This window comes from Oncorhynchus mykiss, chromosome 5 (genome assembly GCF_057628025.1).
Source record: "Oncorhynchus mykiss isolate SJ-2025 chromosome 5, ASM5762802v1, whole genome shotgun sequence".
NCBI classification, from domain to species: Eukaryota; Metazoa; Chordata; class Actinopteri; order Salmoniformes; family Salmonidae; genus Oncorhynchus; species Oncorhynchus mykiss.
The window spans coordinates 28,265,734-28,282,724 of NC_143026.1; the positions used below are offsets into that span (position 1 = coordinate 28,265,734).

General features: G+C 42.2%; 1 protein-coding gene across 1 annotated transcript in view; it reads right to left on the bottom strand.

The window, feature by feature from the left end:
• The window catches only part of LOC110522892 (transmembrane protein 132C-like), a 125,813-nt gene extending 111,720 nt beyond the window's left edge, over positions 1-14,093 (bottom strand). Inside the window, exons 1-2 of the mRNA XM_090236667.1 lie at positions 13,997-14,093; positions 12,075-12,993 (exon numbers count right to left, since the gene is read on the bottom strand). Of these exons, the coding sequence (XP_090092793.1) occupies positions 12,075-12,993; positions 13,997-14,093 (1,016 nt within the window). The remainder of the gene's footprint in view (positions 1-12,074; positions 12,994-13,996) is intronic.
• Between the last annotated feature and the right edge of the window lie 2,898 nt (positions 14,094-16,991).

Genomic DNA, 16,991 nt, shown 5'->3' on the forward strand with positions numbered 1-16,991 from the left:
GTTCTGATGGGTAATCTGCTTGACTTTGGAAAAATAGAGACGAGCACAAAAAAAATTGCCAAACACATCCTTTCTGGTTTTTTAAATAATTTCTTCCTACAAAATTGCTCATGAGATTTTGCACCCATGGCACTTATGTTCGTTCCTTAAATTGCTCTGATTAGTTTGTGAAGGGGACCTTTTTTTATGAAAAAATCTGAAATCAGATTGCATTGCGGAGCATGCAATCTACAAAATGTTACAGATGCTCCCTGCTTCCCTGCTGTATATCTCGTTCCTTCCATCTATCCCTCTGCTTGTGATTTTTACTCTCCCTCTCGCCACTCTCCCTCCATCTCTCTCTAGCTCTCTCTCGCCACTCTCTCTCCCTCCATCTCTCTCCAGCTCTCTCTCGCCACTTTCCATCCATCTCTCTCTCTCTTCCTCTGCTCTCCCTCCAGCTCTCCTCATCCGAGGCCCGATTCTACCAAGCAAAACCGAATTTAATGATAACATCCCTAACAGTGAGTTAACTTCATTAATAAGCTTTTGATAAACCCAACACCTTTTACTGTCGGTTGAGTTAATAAACCACCATCTCTATTTGATACATAGCCTACTGTATCAAAAATGTGATGATGTTTAGGAGGTAAATCTGCTTAGAGCAATAAACATCAAATTTGACTTGAAGAGGTATGGGTGTGAGTTTGAGTTATTGCTAAAGGTACATTGACAAACACATGCTGTACATGCAAATTGCACACAAATACAAAGGTTAGTTGTGTCATTCCACCTATTGGGTACTTTTTGAGTAGTCCAACTTGGTAAAAGGGGAGGCAAGTAGCCTGGCGGTTAAGAGTGTTGGGCCAGTAACTGAAAGGTTGCTGGTTCGAATCCCCGAGCTTACTAGGTGAAAAATAATTCAATGTCCATTGAGCAAGGCACTTAACCCTAATTGTTCCAGTATGTTGCGCTAGACAAGAGCATCTACAAAAAAAAAATGTTTTTAAGTAGTTACACCTCATTTTAACATTCTATCATAATGAGCACATGTTCAACTCAATAAAATAAAAAATGCTTTCCCATCTTAAAAAATACTACATTAAGTGCCAAACAAAGTAACATGGTTGACTGTAACAGGGTTGATGATTCATCATAAATCAGCCATAGATCCCCTTGTGACAGGGGGAATGGAAGCTTGTTGTGTACAACAGGGAGGGGCAATTGAAAGTCATTTTGAAAACACATTTTTTAATTATTAAATATTTCTGTCTATACATGGGAAACAGGGTTGACGTGTTCTACTTGACCCACTCAGTCTTCCACCACAAAACACCAGAAAATGGCCAAAAAGATTAGAAGTGGCTCAACAGCTTTTACACTAGTTTGACTAAGATGTTCAATGTTTAATTTGAAAACAAATATTTAAAATGGAAAAGTTTCAGCATAATATGTTATTATAGTAAAGCGAGAGTTCAGGTCACACAACAGGGTTGACATTAAAATTAGGGACAAAAATGAATCACTAATTACATTAAATAAATAATCATCTTCAGAAATGACTTTGTCAAAGCAACATAATAACTAGGGCTTTACAATGATGGTGAAAACCTGGAGAAATGTTAAGTGGGTTAACATTTTCCTAGAAGTCACAGAGGGACATGTCAAAATTATGAATTAAGTCTTTATTCATATAAAAAAATCTGATTTATTGAATTTTCCATGTGGTCTATGTTAAAGAGCACTTCATTTAATATAATATACTTTTAAAATGCAATATTGGTGCCCAATTGTACATAAAATATTATAGGGATGCAAAAGGCACTCATTTTGTGGATCGACCCAGTTCTGTTTACACACACAAACATACACACACACACACAGACAGCTCAAGACCCCAGCTCACCCATCTCCATGCAGGTCCTTAACTCTCTACAGTGGATTAGATGGCAGAAATATGGCATCCTGGGGGCGAATGGGCTGAATGTTTTAACGAGGCTGCAGCCCACTTTATTCCCTCCCATGTAGCAGTTATCTATCAGCTACTATGGCCATGCGGCCCTGAGCACAGCTTACACTTCACAGGTTATCCACCTCTGCCACTGGATATTTACACTGATCCCTACGTTTACATTCCAGGTCCCCTGGGGCCATAATACAGGAGCACTGGGACAGGCCTTGCTATGTCTAATCCCTATGGTCCAGAATCAAATACTCTCCTCGCAATGTTTGGACTGAGGGAGTTGGGTGTAAGAATAGTGAGAACGCACACACACGCACACAAACACCCACAGACAAGTCCTCAATGAATACACACACAGGTACCTTGCATGCGTGTGCGCGCACACACACACACACACACACAGACACACACTGTGTCATAAGCCCTGCTCAGTTTGAGAGGTGTGCTCACAGGAGGGCCTCACAACTACAGAGCTAGGTGTCTGAGTAGAACCCAGGGGAGACACTGTCAGAGAAACAGACAGTGTTCCTAGAGTTCCTAGACATGAGAACCACTACAAAGACTCCGTTTTGGCATTTCCCTGTAAAAAGCCCCATGAGCACTAACATATGAAGTTCATAGGAGCACATCAAATTTGGTGTCAAATGAAAGTGTATATTTTTTTGAATTTAAGGCATTTATAAATGTTTCAACCATTTTCCACCCTAAAAATGCAAAGGCAATGACAGACATAAAAGGGGTCTAAGAAAACATTCAGCATAGAACATCTATAACAGGAATTCATAGTAGTCACAAATCACAGTTGGTTCACATGCTACTGTTCTCCCTTCCACTGGCATGCTGTTATGTTCAGCTCAATGTTCTCTTTCTCTCACGTGGTAGTCAAAGCAAGAGTGTGAAAACACTCTGGACGAGCCCTCTCTCTCCCCATCTCTCTTCTTACTCTTCAGTTAGTGTCACCTCTCCCAGCGATTACTGAAACATACCCATGAGGCCCCTATTTCCATTTCCGGTCCACACCAACCAAATTTAGTCTTGTTTGGGGAGGAGCTCATTAGAATAATAGCCAGTGTGCAGAATAATACCCAAACATGCAAAGGAGGATATCAAATGTTCTGTCTTTGTGTGCCTATTCAGCATATATCACCATGAAGAGAATGACATTCATAATTATGCATTTCTCTATAGTACAGATCAGGGACTCATGATGTCTTTCTGTTACCATCATTCTGTTACCGAGTGTAAATCTATTTACTCCAGTTCAATAACCAAATGAGATTTGTTTCTAACTAAAGGTGCCATATCATAGCTGATAGCTCATTTTTTTCTACAGACATCTTTGAATCTTAATTCATAGATATTTAACAAGGTTTTTGAAAAATGTGGTCAGGGAGATTTTACCGACATTCTTTTACCAAACTTTACATCTGCACTGTTCATCGAGTAAACGTGTTTTTGTTAATGTTTCTGTGGAAATTGTTCAAAGTAGTCCATGTGCATAGAGTTGTACGGTTTGTTTAACTTTGCAATCAATGTCTTTTATTTGGCATACTTTTAAAGTGAAAAATATGCATAATTCTGTTACCATGGAATTGCCCAATTATAAAACCTGCCTTCCAGTGTATCCACTCTAGAGAAACGCCTGGTTATACGCCTGAAAGGCCCAATATGGAGTTGGGTAGTGGGTAGATGGCTGGAGTGTGTTGGGTGTAGTTTGTAGTGTGTGTAGCTCTTATGTAGTAACTCAGTCCTGGGATGCTCAGTGTAGTTCTAAGCAGCTACTCCTGTGTTAGTTCTGTTTGATGATAAGGTTTCAGAAAGGGAATATTTGATTTTTCTCCCTCACGGGTACCCAACGGGTGACTGTGTGTGTGACCATGCCAAGTTCTTGGCATTATCCCTGGATTGGGGGGCTGGTGTGTGTGATAAAGGAGTTTGAGAGGGCTATACGAGGGCTGCTTTCTGAAGTTTCTGGTCGTGTGTGTGTTTGTGCGCAATGTGCACGTTTACAATGTGATTGTGTTTGTTCACGTGTGTCTTGTGTGTTATATGCATATGTGTGTGCGTGCGTGTGTGCGTGTGTGTGTGTGTGTGTGTGTGTGTGTGTGTGTGTGTGTGTGTGTGTGTGTGTGTGTGTGTGTGTGTGTGTGTGTGTGTGTGTGTGTGTGTGTGTGTGTGTGTGTGTGTGTGTGTGTGGACAAACAGGATCTGTGTTAAGGGATCCTGTGTATAGTGGGTAACACTTCATCATCTATTCATGGGCCCAGGGGCAACTCTCAACCCTCTCCTCCTACAGTTAGGCCTCTTAGGGCAGCTGCTTTTACTGCATATGCTCCCGTCGAAATGCATCTGGGGGACTGGACTTGATCCATGGGCGTGTGGTAATGCAGCAGCATCATGGATAGTAATTCATGTTCTAGTCATTATTTAAACTATGATATACTGTATTTCATACTTGACTTGAAAGACTCTCATATCATTAAATAGATGAAATGTGGATGTGACGATTGTCCTATGGACAGCGGCCCACGGCCCCCCTTTTGTAGGCCCACATATCAATTTCCAAAACAAAACAAAAATGTATTGTCTATATATTTTTTTTGTGAAGGGGGGGTTAGAATAGTAGAACTTTAGTTGTGCATCAGCAGTTTTTCTCTTGTTATGTCAGTCACTGACAGTCACTCAATCAGCCCATGTCAGCTTGGAAAAATATTCTAGCCAGCTATCTATGCAAAATATTCTCTCTGCCCCAAAATGTGTAGAATTGCAGAAAACTTGCTTTAAAATTGCAAAAATGTCTCTGCGCCCCATGACAAAATGTGTAGAATTACAGGAAAATAACACATTGGTTATGTAACCTTTTCTGAAAGCAGTTATTCATTGTATTTATGTGTAGTTAGCTGTGTTTTCTGTGCATGCATTCAGAATGACCACAAGTTACATGTACAATGTGAAAGTAGATCAAATGAAATGTAAACGATTACCTTGTATTCCTTGTTTATTGAAGAGGGTTATCTGGCCATTTCCTGGTTGGAGGTTTCACCAGCAAACTTTTGTTTTTACTCTGTTCTATTACCTTTTCTTTTATTTTACTTGACTGTGATAAGGTCTCGGAAAAAAAGAGCGTCCTGTCTGTTAAATTAAAACAAGGCTTTGCCACTGCACAGCCATGGGCTTCTACAAGCAAGCGCCACTGCTGTGGTTACAGCCTTTTTAAAGATTGTGCTCCACAATATAAAATAACCAGTTGATATTCCGGTTTCAAAAAATAAATCTTAAATGGCACAATTCATTTACTGAATATACAGTATATGGGGCAATTTAGAAGTTATCTGTAATGGTTATGATAAATGAGGCATTGTTGCACACAGTTGGCTTATAGTCATATTTTTCTGGTCCTTGTGTACTCAAGTTCAATATAATTTATTGTGGCAGAATCTAAGAAAAATATGTGTTCTATTGATAAATATTGAAATCCCCTGTGAAGAGACTTGCAGCAAATGGAATTGCAGCAAATGGTTTTAAAATCATTTGTAAATGTTTAATCATTTTTTTTAAATGTGCCCCTACTTCCAGACAAAGTCAGGTGCCCATGCACACACACACACACACACACGCACACACACTCACACTCCTATGTTTGCTAATCATTAAGACCATACAGATCATTTAAGACTACTGTAAATTCATGATCTGCTTGTCAGGTTAAAGCTTCCCAGTGGAATCGACTCATTGCCTCATTAGCAATCTAGAGTGGCTGCCATTGAAATAGGATTTGCATCCTATTCATAATGCAAATGAAAAACAATTTCCTCGCGAACAAATTAACACCATTTTCAAAAGATAAATAGCCCCAGCTGTTTTATAATTTTTACTAAACAATCATATTCATTTCCACAGGTTCCCCAAGGGACATATACTAATGCATGCTAATGAGCATGCATTAGTTCATCAAAGGTAACTAGGAAATTCTTACACACCGGGGCATCGGATCCAGATAGTGTGTTGTTTTATAGTTAAATATGTATATTTTGCTGGCAAAGAATATTCTATCAGGCAGTTTTCAATTCAACAAGACATGTTATGCTATCCATAACAATTAATATCAGGTGTTAGGCTGATCTTTAACACTGGTCAGAGTAACACGTAATGTGTCTGTACTGTTGGATATAGGCCAGCGGATGGCTGAGAGATCACAGAGGAGAGAAAAGGTTGGAGTAAAGATGTTTTATCCTCCATGTATTATTGTTAAAGGTCACTAAGATAGGCTTTGCCTCCATTTTTCATACTTATTGTATCTAGGTCTTTTTTTTTACTCCCCTCTCCCCCTCTCTCTCCCCTTCTCCTTCCCTCCCTCCCTCTTCCCTTTCTGTTGTGCATATCTCCCTCCATGTATTGAAATGAAGTGGGACCATGTGATGGAGGCATTATAGACCCCTAAACCTGATAAGCTGCCATCTCAGTTTACTCCATTCTTCCTCTGAAGCTGATGAATACAAGAGCCTGAAATAACAGTTTATCCACTGTGTGTCACTTCCTGCCTCCCTCTCCTCTTTCGTGAAGACTTCCTGTTTACTCCCACTCCACCACTTCTCTTCTGTGAACACTCCTACTGTGATGTGGTTCAAGGGCATTGTTGAGCCCACACTCCATAGAGGGTCCATCTAGTGTGATAGTGTGATGATGACACAGAGACAAGTGCCTCTTAGGCTACAGTACCAGTCACATGCTAGGGTCAGACTCTTTTCACCAGGCCCTTTAAACTTGTGAATTGCCATGCAGACTTGGCTTGGAGGCTACTGAGACACAGAGTTGAAGAACCAAGTTTGACGTTCCCCAGACTTTGAAACCCTCTGGTCTCAGTGAAGAGTTGGTGTTGGGTGCTGAATTCATATATGCTTCCTAGATCTGACTTTCTCTGGTGTGTTAGGTTTTGTATTTAATAATGTGTTTTTCTAAGAGACTGGTTGTACGGTAGACAGTTGTGCAGTTAACAAGAAACAGTCATTATGCACATTTCAGGGTTCAGTCTTCATCGGCACACTCGATATCCTTGGTTTCTCAAATGATTGCATCGCCTGGTTCACCAACTACTTCTCTGATAGAGTTCAGTGTGTCAAATCGGAGGGCCTGTTGTCCGGGCCTCTGGCAGTCTCTATGGGGGTGCCACAGGGTTCAATTCTTGGACCGACTCTCTTCTCTGTATACATCAATGAGGTCGCTCTTGCTGCTGGTGAGTCTCTGATCCACCTCTATGCAGACGACACCATTCTGTATACTTCTGGCCCTTCTTTGGACACTGTATCAACAACCCTCCAGACAAGCTTCAATGCCATACAACTCTCCTTCCGCGGCCTCCAACTGCTCTTAAATACAAGTAAAACTAAATGCATGCTCTTCAACCGATCGCTGCCTGCACCTGCCCGCCCGTCCAGCATCACTACTCTGGACGGTTCTGACTTAGAATATGTGGAGAACTACAAATACCTAGGTGTCTGGTTAGACTGTAAACTCTCCTTCCAGACTCACATCAAACATCTCCAATCCAAAGTTAAATCTAGAATTGGCTTCCTATTTCGCAAACAAAGCATCCTTCACGCATGCTGCCAAACATACCCTCGTAAAAATGACCATCCTACCGATCCTCGACTTCAGCGATGTCATTTACAAAATAGCCTCCAATACCCTACTCAATAAATTGGATGCAGTCTATCACAGTGCCATCCGTTTTGTCACCAAAGCCCCATATACTACCCACCACTGCGACCTGTACGCTCTCGTTGTCATCTACAAGACCCTCCTAGGTAAAGTCGTCCCTTATCTCAGCTCACTGGTCACCATAGCAGCACCCACCTGTAGCACGCGCTCCAGCAGGTATATCTCTCTGGTCACCCCCAAAACCAATTCCTCATTTGGCCGCCTTTCCTTCCAGTTCTCTGCTGCCAATGACTGGATCGAACTACAAAAATCTCTGAAACTGGAAACACTTATCTCCCTCACTAGCTTTAAGCGCCAGCTATCAGAGCAGCTCACAGATTACTGCATCTGTACATAGCCCATCTATAATTTAGCCCAAACAACTACCTCTTCCCCTACTGTATTTATTTATTTATTTTGCTCCTTTGTACCCCATTATTTCTATCACTACTTTGCACATTCTTCCACTGCAAATCTACCATTCCAGTGTTTTACTTGCTATATTGTATTTACTTCGCCACCATGGCCTTTTTTTGCCTGTACCTCTCTTATCTCACCTCATTTGCTCACATTGTATATACTTATTTTTCTACTGTATTATTGACTGTATGTTTGTTTTACTCCATGTGTAACTCTGTGTTGTTGTATGTGTCGAACTGCTTTGCTTTATCTTGGCCAGGTCGCAACTGTAAATGAGAACTTGTTCTCAAGTTGCCTACCTGGTTAAATAAAGGTGAAATAAATCAATAAAATCAATAAATAAAATGCACAACAATATAGTCTGAACCAGAAACCAACAATATTGTCTACCAGAAACAACCGGCCAAAGACTCATTGAAAAGGAAACCTCATCCCGTCGCTATCTCCCTTTGCAACACTGAACAGCATGAGCGGAGGTGCACACGGAAGATTAGAAAAATGTTCCACAACACTTGGAGGACAATGGAAGAGGAGTTTATATGGTAAATTACATATTTTAAAATCAACACTTTTCACTATCCTGGAATAAAAGCGCTACAATATTCACTGTATTATTCAGGTAGTTCTCCATCTTTAGCCCTGGCCTGTGTGTCTCTGAGGTCTGAGCTGGTCAGTGTGGTCCGGCCTGATTGGTGGTCAGACATTGATCTGCTATGATAAGCGTATGGTTTGGAGGGAAGCCCTCGTCAGCTTCTGGAGCTGCTGCCCCTGGGTGGCTAAGCCTTGATCTGCCAAGGGGTGTGTGTATGCATATTTGTTCATGTGCATTTGCACATGTTATGTGTGTGTGTGTGTGCATGTGTGCGGTGTGTATGTGTATGTGTGCCAAACCCATGTGTGTATGTAGGTTGGGATCCTTGTCGTGTCCAATAATCCCAGAATCCTCTGATAACAGGAGTCCTCCCCTAGCAACCCTTCCCTCTTGCCTGCTCTCTAACCCCATCGCCTGCACATTGATGATTGTGTGGTCCGATCACGCCGATCATAAACAGTTTAATCCTGTTAGTCTGAATTTGAGGAGCAGATAAGCCCTGGCTGAGAAACACATGTCCAAAGAACCTGCCTAGACACACCGTACACTGGCTGACACACACACCGTACACTGGCTGACACACACACCGTACACTGGCTGAGAGGAACTCACTGTATAGTAGGCTAAATGGAACACCGACAGCACCAACTGAACTGCTGATTAGTGAGCTTTGGACTTAAGTTCATATATAGCAAACTCCCTGTGGGAATCATTATTCAAAACATATAACCTTGGAAAATATGAGCAGCATGACTGTAAAAAAGTTTAAGGAAAAACATGATTCACATTCGACAAGTGTATTAAAACAGGGATTCTCAAAGTGGGGTACTGAGGGGGCCAGTGGCCAGATCTAAAAATATTTCAATATTTTTATAAATATTACTAACAACAGATTAAACCAATTTTGGCCAAGGGATCCGTGGAATAAGTTTAAAGGGTTTATGTAATACAATACAATACAATGTAATATTAGTAATCTACAATGTTTGTTCTTAACCCTGGACAACATGGGCTTGGCATGCTCACAGGGATATTGGTATTTACAGTACTCCAACAATTATCAATTTTTCAACTTTAACTTGTTTTTTTTACATAAGTGCAATGTAATTTATGATACAACTGCAAAGTTTTCTCTCTGCCTCATGGCAAAATTGGTAAAATTGCAGGATATTAGATGGAAAACTGAAACATTTTCTCTCCGATGCCAAGATGCGAGCCTTCCCAGGGCCTGAGACTTGGTTCGTCCGACCATGCACTGCCAAACTCCAGTTGTGTTCTGATTATGAGGGGGTCCCTGATGAATTTGCTATAAGAAAAGAGGTCCTTGGCCCCAAAGGGTTTGAGAACCCCTGTATTAAAACACACACAGAGCAAATACTCTGGAAGTTCATTATATGTTGGGTGAGGAAAAGCAATGAGGCTTCTTGGCAGATTTCCTGTTCACCCAGGTTGACAAATTGGTATGGGCCTTTTGTCAGAGCTCCACCTTGAGCTCACTAGCGATTTTTTTCTGCTGTGATTACAATTTCAGGCATGAAAGTACACTATTGGAAATGCATATTTTCTTAAATCTCTATTTGCATGGCCCGTGGGATGTCTTCAGTCGCTTTGTCACTTTCTAATTAACGCTCAAAGCCCAATGAATCAATAACGAGCTTCCCTCTACTGCAGCACACTCAGTTCAAATGAACTATTCCTCAGCATTGAACTGTTTTGATGTTAGGGACATAAAACATGTCTTAATGAACACAGCAATAAATGGATGTGAATTGTTCAATATATTTATTTGTACAATCTAATCTAATCTATTTACACTGAGTGTACAAAACATTACAAACACCTGCTTTTCCATGACATAGACTGACCAGCTGAATCCAGGTGAAAGCTATGATCCTTTATCAATGTCACCTGTTAAATCCAGGGGAGAGACACGTTAAAGAAGGATTTTTACGCCTTGAGACAATTGAGACATGGAGGGTGAATGGGTGAGACAACAGATGTACGCGTCTTTGAACAGGGTATGTTAGTAGTGCTAGGCGCACCGGTTTGAGTGTGTCAAGAACCACAATGCTGCTCGGTTTTTCAGGCTCAACAGTTTCCTGTGTGTATCAAGAATGATCCACCACCTGAAGGACTTCCAGCCAACTTGACACAACTATGGGAAGCATTGGATTCAACATAGGCCAGCATTCCTGTGGAACGCTTTTGACACCTTATAGTTCATACCCCGACAGATTTAGGCTGTTCTGAGGGCAAAAGGGGGTGCAATCAGTATTAATGTTTTGTACACTCAGTGTATATTTTTTTTACAATTCTTAATGTTTAAACATGTTGTAATTATAAGAATGACTAGTATCTAGCTGTATGCATATAAAGCACATACATTTTCAGATGATCAAATGTATTTAAAATACTTGGTATGAGAAGGAGCAATGATTTCAGCAGCTGTGTTGCAGTATGTTCGACTATTTCCAATCACAAAGCAGATTAGTTGGGAGTAAAGAACCTCTGTAAGATTATCAGCCAGTGAATATCTTGCACAAGCATGACATTTAAAAACCAAAGAGTGTGAACTGTGAACATATTTGATGAATCACCATGAAACTCCATGGAGACGACAGACGAGACACAGCTCTCTGAGCCTTCTGGTTTCCAAGCAAACCCAAAGTGAAGACAGCATATATAATATTGTTCCAATATTGTATATTCTGTATGATGTCTATTTGGACTTGTGTCTGTATTCTGTTTGTATATTGTCTATTGCTGACAGCACCTTCTCACTAAGGCAAATTCTGGGTTTGTGTAAATGTCCTTGGCGAGTAAAAGTCTGATTCTGATAAAATGTCCTTGTAATTGTAATGGAGAAAAATATTTTTTTTGAATTGAATGGAAAAGAAGTCTTCTGACCTCAAAGGATTGGCGGCTCCCCTGCGGGACGTTTGAGCTAATGTATGCTAATGCGATTAGCATGAGGTTGTAAGTAACAAGAACATTTCCCAGGACATAGATATATCTGATATTAGCAGAAAGCTTAAATTCTTGCCATTTTAACTGCACTGTCCAATTTACAGTAGCTATTTTACAGTGGCTAATAATATATCATGCTATTGTTTGAGGAGAGTGTACAGTTTTGAACATCAAAGTTATTAATAAACAAATTAGGCACATTTGGGTTGGTTTTTTCTTTGCATGATCTTTTACCAGATCTAATGTGTTATATTCTCCTACATTAATTTCACATTTCCACAAAGTTCAAAGTGTTTCCTTTCAAATGGTACCAAGAAAATGCATATCCTTCCTTCAGGGCCTGAGCTTGGGCAAACATTTAAAAAAAGGGGCCGATCCTTAAGAGGTTTTTAATGGTACTTCCTGGATAAAGGTTAAATCAAAATGCCTCACTGTGACTTAAGGAGGCCCACTCACCTGAGGGTGAAGATCTGTACAGGTGACAGGATGGAGAGAGCCAGGAAAGTGGAGACTATCTCCCTCTGTCTGATTGGTCTAGAGGGCACCATCACCACAAAGTTACTGTCCAGCCTCAGCTCCGGCATGGGCTGGAACAGACGCACGCTCCCAATGCGCTGCATGGGTGTGGGACCCGAGAAGTACCCCATGGGCCCCTGGTGCTCTGTGCGCATGGAACTGCCTTTCCTTGAGTCCTCTGAGCTGCACTCCCCAGTCTCCGTGGACTGTACCATGTAGTAGAGCTCCACGGGGGTGCCCTGGGGCTGCTCCGGAGATCTCTGCCTCCCTGGCCTCACGGTGGGGGGACTGAACCAGCTAGCCAGGGGCTCCAGTTCTGCCACACACATCCCCAGCTCCCCCTTCAGACGACACGTGCCCCGCACCTCCTGGGTCTCGTGGAAGGCAAACATCCTGACACAGGGCAGCCTGTGGATGGTGGTATAGTCATCCCAGTCCCTGCCTCCCACATAGAACAACACTTGCACCTTTGGCCAACTGGGGTGAATCCTCTCACTGATGATGAAGGTATGGACCTTCCAGTTGTAGGTGAAAAGGGATGGAGAAGAGGAGGAGGAGGATGACAGGGAGGTAAAAGAGGGTCCGTTGAAGGGTCCGGGGCTCTGTAGGAGCTCCAGGGGGATGGGTTGCTGGGCAGACATGGGTCCGTAGCTGGCGTTGATGAAGGGCATCTGGCGGGCCTCCTGGATGAAGAAGGGCTCAGTCCTGGCCTGCAGGCTGGAGTTCCTCATTAGGTCCTGGTTGGCCTCCTTTAGGAAGAAGGCTGCCTTGGCATTGAGTACCTGGTAGCTGACAGGCAGGTAGCCGGGCATGGGGCCGTACCTCTGTAGACCATCAAGAATCACCCTGCTGTCTGCCACTGAAGGAGAGAGGAGAGGAAAGGAGAGAGGTTAGCTATCTACCTGTTAACCTCTATAACAAAGGGCAAAGCAGAGAGACGGGAAAGTGAATGAAAAGGGGGATTTTTTTATGGGAGTAGCAATTCAGGACCATGGACAGCGTACTAAACACTGAACATCTCTTTATCGCTATGCTTTTCTGGTCATTCACATTGCTATTCCAATGTCTTAATAACAAATGATTTGCTACAACATGTTCATATGACATCTCCTTCATGCATTATTGCGCTCATTTTATGGTGGTGCATGTAAAAGAACTTGCAGTTAAACGGAGAGACTAAAAGACCATGGATTAGGAATCAAATCTGATCTACATTGATAGACTGTTTCTACTGATAGACACGGTTCCTTGTTTAATCCTACTTACTCACTCACTTAGTCAGTCAACTCAGTCACTCAGTCATTCAGTCAGTCACTCACTCTCCTCTTCTCTATCTGAACAGCTTGGTTCACATTCTCCACACACTACTCCTGTCTGGAGTCTGAACCAGACCCTGTTATCAACCCCGGCACACCCAGCAGGGCCTCAACCCCCCCACCACCCCAACTCCACCTCATCTACACCTTCCCACTTCTGTCTCTCCCACTGATGTATGAAGAGCTGGAGACTGCTGAGACTGAAAACCGTTGTTTTCAAGGTAATCTGTTCACGTTCACATATGCCGATTCATGGACCGTCTATATCCGGGTCACATCCTGTTTACACAGACCAACATCACATGCACAATAGCACTTAGTGTGCACAGGGAGCAGCGCTAGCGGCGACTACTTTATCACGTCATCCAAAAGACTGGATGAATATCAAATTGGGTCTGAGCGATAATTATTTGAATAATTCAATGAATGTTTTGTGCATAAAGGTAATGACTAAAGTGTCTTATTAGGAATTCTCTAATCGGACTTCTCTTTGTGGCCGTCTATGGAAATTGTCTTTCGGGGCCGGGCATTAGTAAACTGCAGTACCGAAGCAAGACTGTAGGACCAGTCGAAAATTGGCTTCCAGACCGGAACCCTGGCCCCCAGACCGGAACCCTGGCCCCTTGGTCTCTCCCTTCACCATCAAGCTCCAGATATTTGGTCTGATGGAAGATTCTGAGAGAGGCCATTGATTTCCCGTTGTAGCTGAGCCGTGCGGTGGGAGCTAGGAGACACGGCAGTGATTTGTGACAGCCCAGTCCTCCAGCCTGGAGGACCGGGCTCCACAAGCTGTGGTCGGAATACTGAGGGCCATAAAGCACAATGTCTGTCTGTCTGTCTGTCTGTCTGTCTGTCTGTCTGTCTGTCTGTCTGTCTGTCTGTCTGTCTGTCTGTCTGTCTGTCTGTCTGTCTGTCTGTCTGTCTGTCTGTCTGTCTGTCTGTCTGTCTGTCTGTCTGTCTGTCTGTCTGTCTGTCTGTCTGTCTGTCTGTCTGTATGTCAGAGTGGAACAGAGAGACTACAGGGATATGAATGATGGTTGATACTCGAGTTTCAGTACATAAAAGTAGGCTACGACTACTGTGTGATGTTACACAAAGACTGAGTATAGAGGGAGAGCAGGCAGATGCTTAGCCGTGATGAAGCATGCCTCACAGAGAGATAGAGAGGTGTATCTGTCTCTCTCAGGGAGAGTTGGCTTACTGTTCTAGTTTTCACATACAGAAGTCCCGTGATAGAGACAGAGAATCTACTTTACAATCAAAGTGCTGTAATCACTTCCTAAATGTCAGCATGTTTTTCTTCATCTTCCAACGCTGACGTCCCTAAATGCAATAAGTAAAAGCTCCCCATTCACCTTGGGTTGGCACATACGTACATTTCCAGATTTTTTAATACAGTTTCTTCCAATGAAAACAGAGATGATTTGTGCAGGCACTTGACCTTCTTGCCAAATCCTGCCTACTGTAAACAGCCCAGTGATCCGTGAATACAAGTTAATCCCAGAGGAAAGGGACTGAAGAGTCTTTTTACATATTAAACAGGGAACTCTGCTTCACCAGCACTGGACATATGGGAGATGTTATCCATGCATGATTTAGGAGCCAAAACCCACAAGACTCAGTGACTCATGAATAATGAGTCCATACTGTACATATGCCATGGGATTCTCACTGACTGTTGGTATATACAGTAGGCTTCAAACAGCAATTTACCAATCGCTATAATCTCACTACTATAGAAAACATACAGTATTATGCATGATTATCAGGGTTGTTCACCGCTGTATCATACCATTACAGGTAATACCACACAAGCGTAGAAACAGTTAAATGTTTCTTCCGCCATAGCGAAAAGCTGCCACAACACTGCAAAATGTCAGTGGGTTAGGTTAAATGTGAGTGGGTTATATAGGCTAATTCTGTCTAAGTGCCCTAGCATGCCCAAGTATGATTCAGCGTAGTCTGACTGATCAGGAGGCCTACATTCTACCGTAGGTTGAGTAAAGGCACCGAATGTGGATCTCGTGTTTTAGGGACCGCCCGCTGTAGACGTCTGACTGCCGACATTTTTCACACGATTCTACATGTAAAAAGGGCGCGTGCTCAGTTCGCAAATTACATTGAGATGCTAAGTACCCTGGGCCAGCGAATGCTATTGGTGTGTCTGAGCTCTACAGGACTTAAGGACCATAAAGGAGAGTAATCCTTGCTCCCTGTGTGGCTAATCTAGCTGTGCCTCTGCTGCGCCTCCACAGTCAAAGAGAGATGCCACAGCAGGATGGGGTGGAAAAGAGTGAGGAGAAAGGTGGAGCATGGATGAGAGGGAGAAAGACCATAATGCATTGCAAGCTGTTGACAGGGAAAGACTGTGAAAGAACATCCTCAGCTCCCTCGGGATCAGTAAATGAAAGTACATGGACTAGTTTATATAGTAACCAATAATCAATTACACAGGAATAGCCAAACCCATGGCCGTAATCGTATGATCAGTAGACCCCAACCCCAGCATCTGTTGTATTTGTTTTATATATGGCCTGACCTTACAAATAATTAATCAAACAAAATCCTCCTCGAAGTTAGGGAGGGGGGAGGGGTTATGAAGTTGGTGGGGTCTCTTCCTATGAGCTTTGGAAAGCCCAGCAGGGGGTGTGTTTTTCTCAAGCCTGCTTTACAAGCTGTATACCAGAAACACACCCACTGAATACAAAGTGAATATGAGACTATGCAGGGAAATATACACAAACAAAAATACGTATTATTCTGAGTCAAAGTAGAGGAATAGCATTATCGTACATACTTTACTGTCTGAGGGTGAATAACAAGCACTTTCAACATCAAATCAAACCACATTTTATTGGTCACATACACATATTTAGCAGATGTAATTACGGGTGTAGCGAAATGCTTGATAAAGGGTTGCTTTTTTAACACTAAATTCATTCAGTCTAAACAAGAATATTCAATATGCAGCTCCTAGATGCTTCATGTGTGTTTGAAACTACTCATTAGGAAAATTACAGCCATTTAGTCCTTTTTTACCATTTACCCAAAATATGTTTCCCCAGAAAAACATTTGTATTCAACCTCTGACACTTCCAGTTGAAAATGGTACATGAAGCACTTTGCAATCACTTGATGTGAGACTGGTCCACAGAGAACACATAAGTGCCCTGGAACACTTTAAAGGCATGTTAACACTAAGCCCCCAATCAAAACAAACAGAGACAGACAGCTAGGAGGTCTCAAAGGTACATTTACCCAGAATGCTACCTGACATTTCTCCCTCCATCCTGAAATTGTAGTCTGTTGTGCTATTGATAACCTGCTGTAATCCAAAATTACATTTTACAAAAGTGGTAAATCAAGATGTTCCGTATATCAACTTCCCACTGGGCACAAACTGGTTGAATCAATCTTATTTCAACATAATTTGTCGATGTATTGTGATGTGGAATCTATGTGGAAAATACATTGTATTTGAAAAACCACATGATTATGCCATCATGGCAACCAAACATAGACAAACCTTGTATAAAATGCT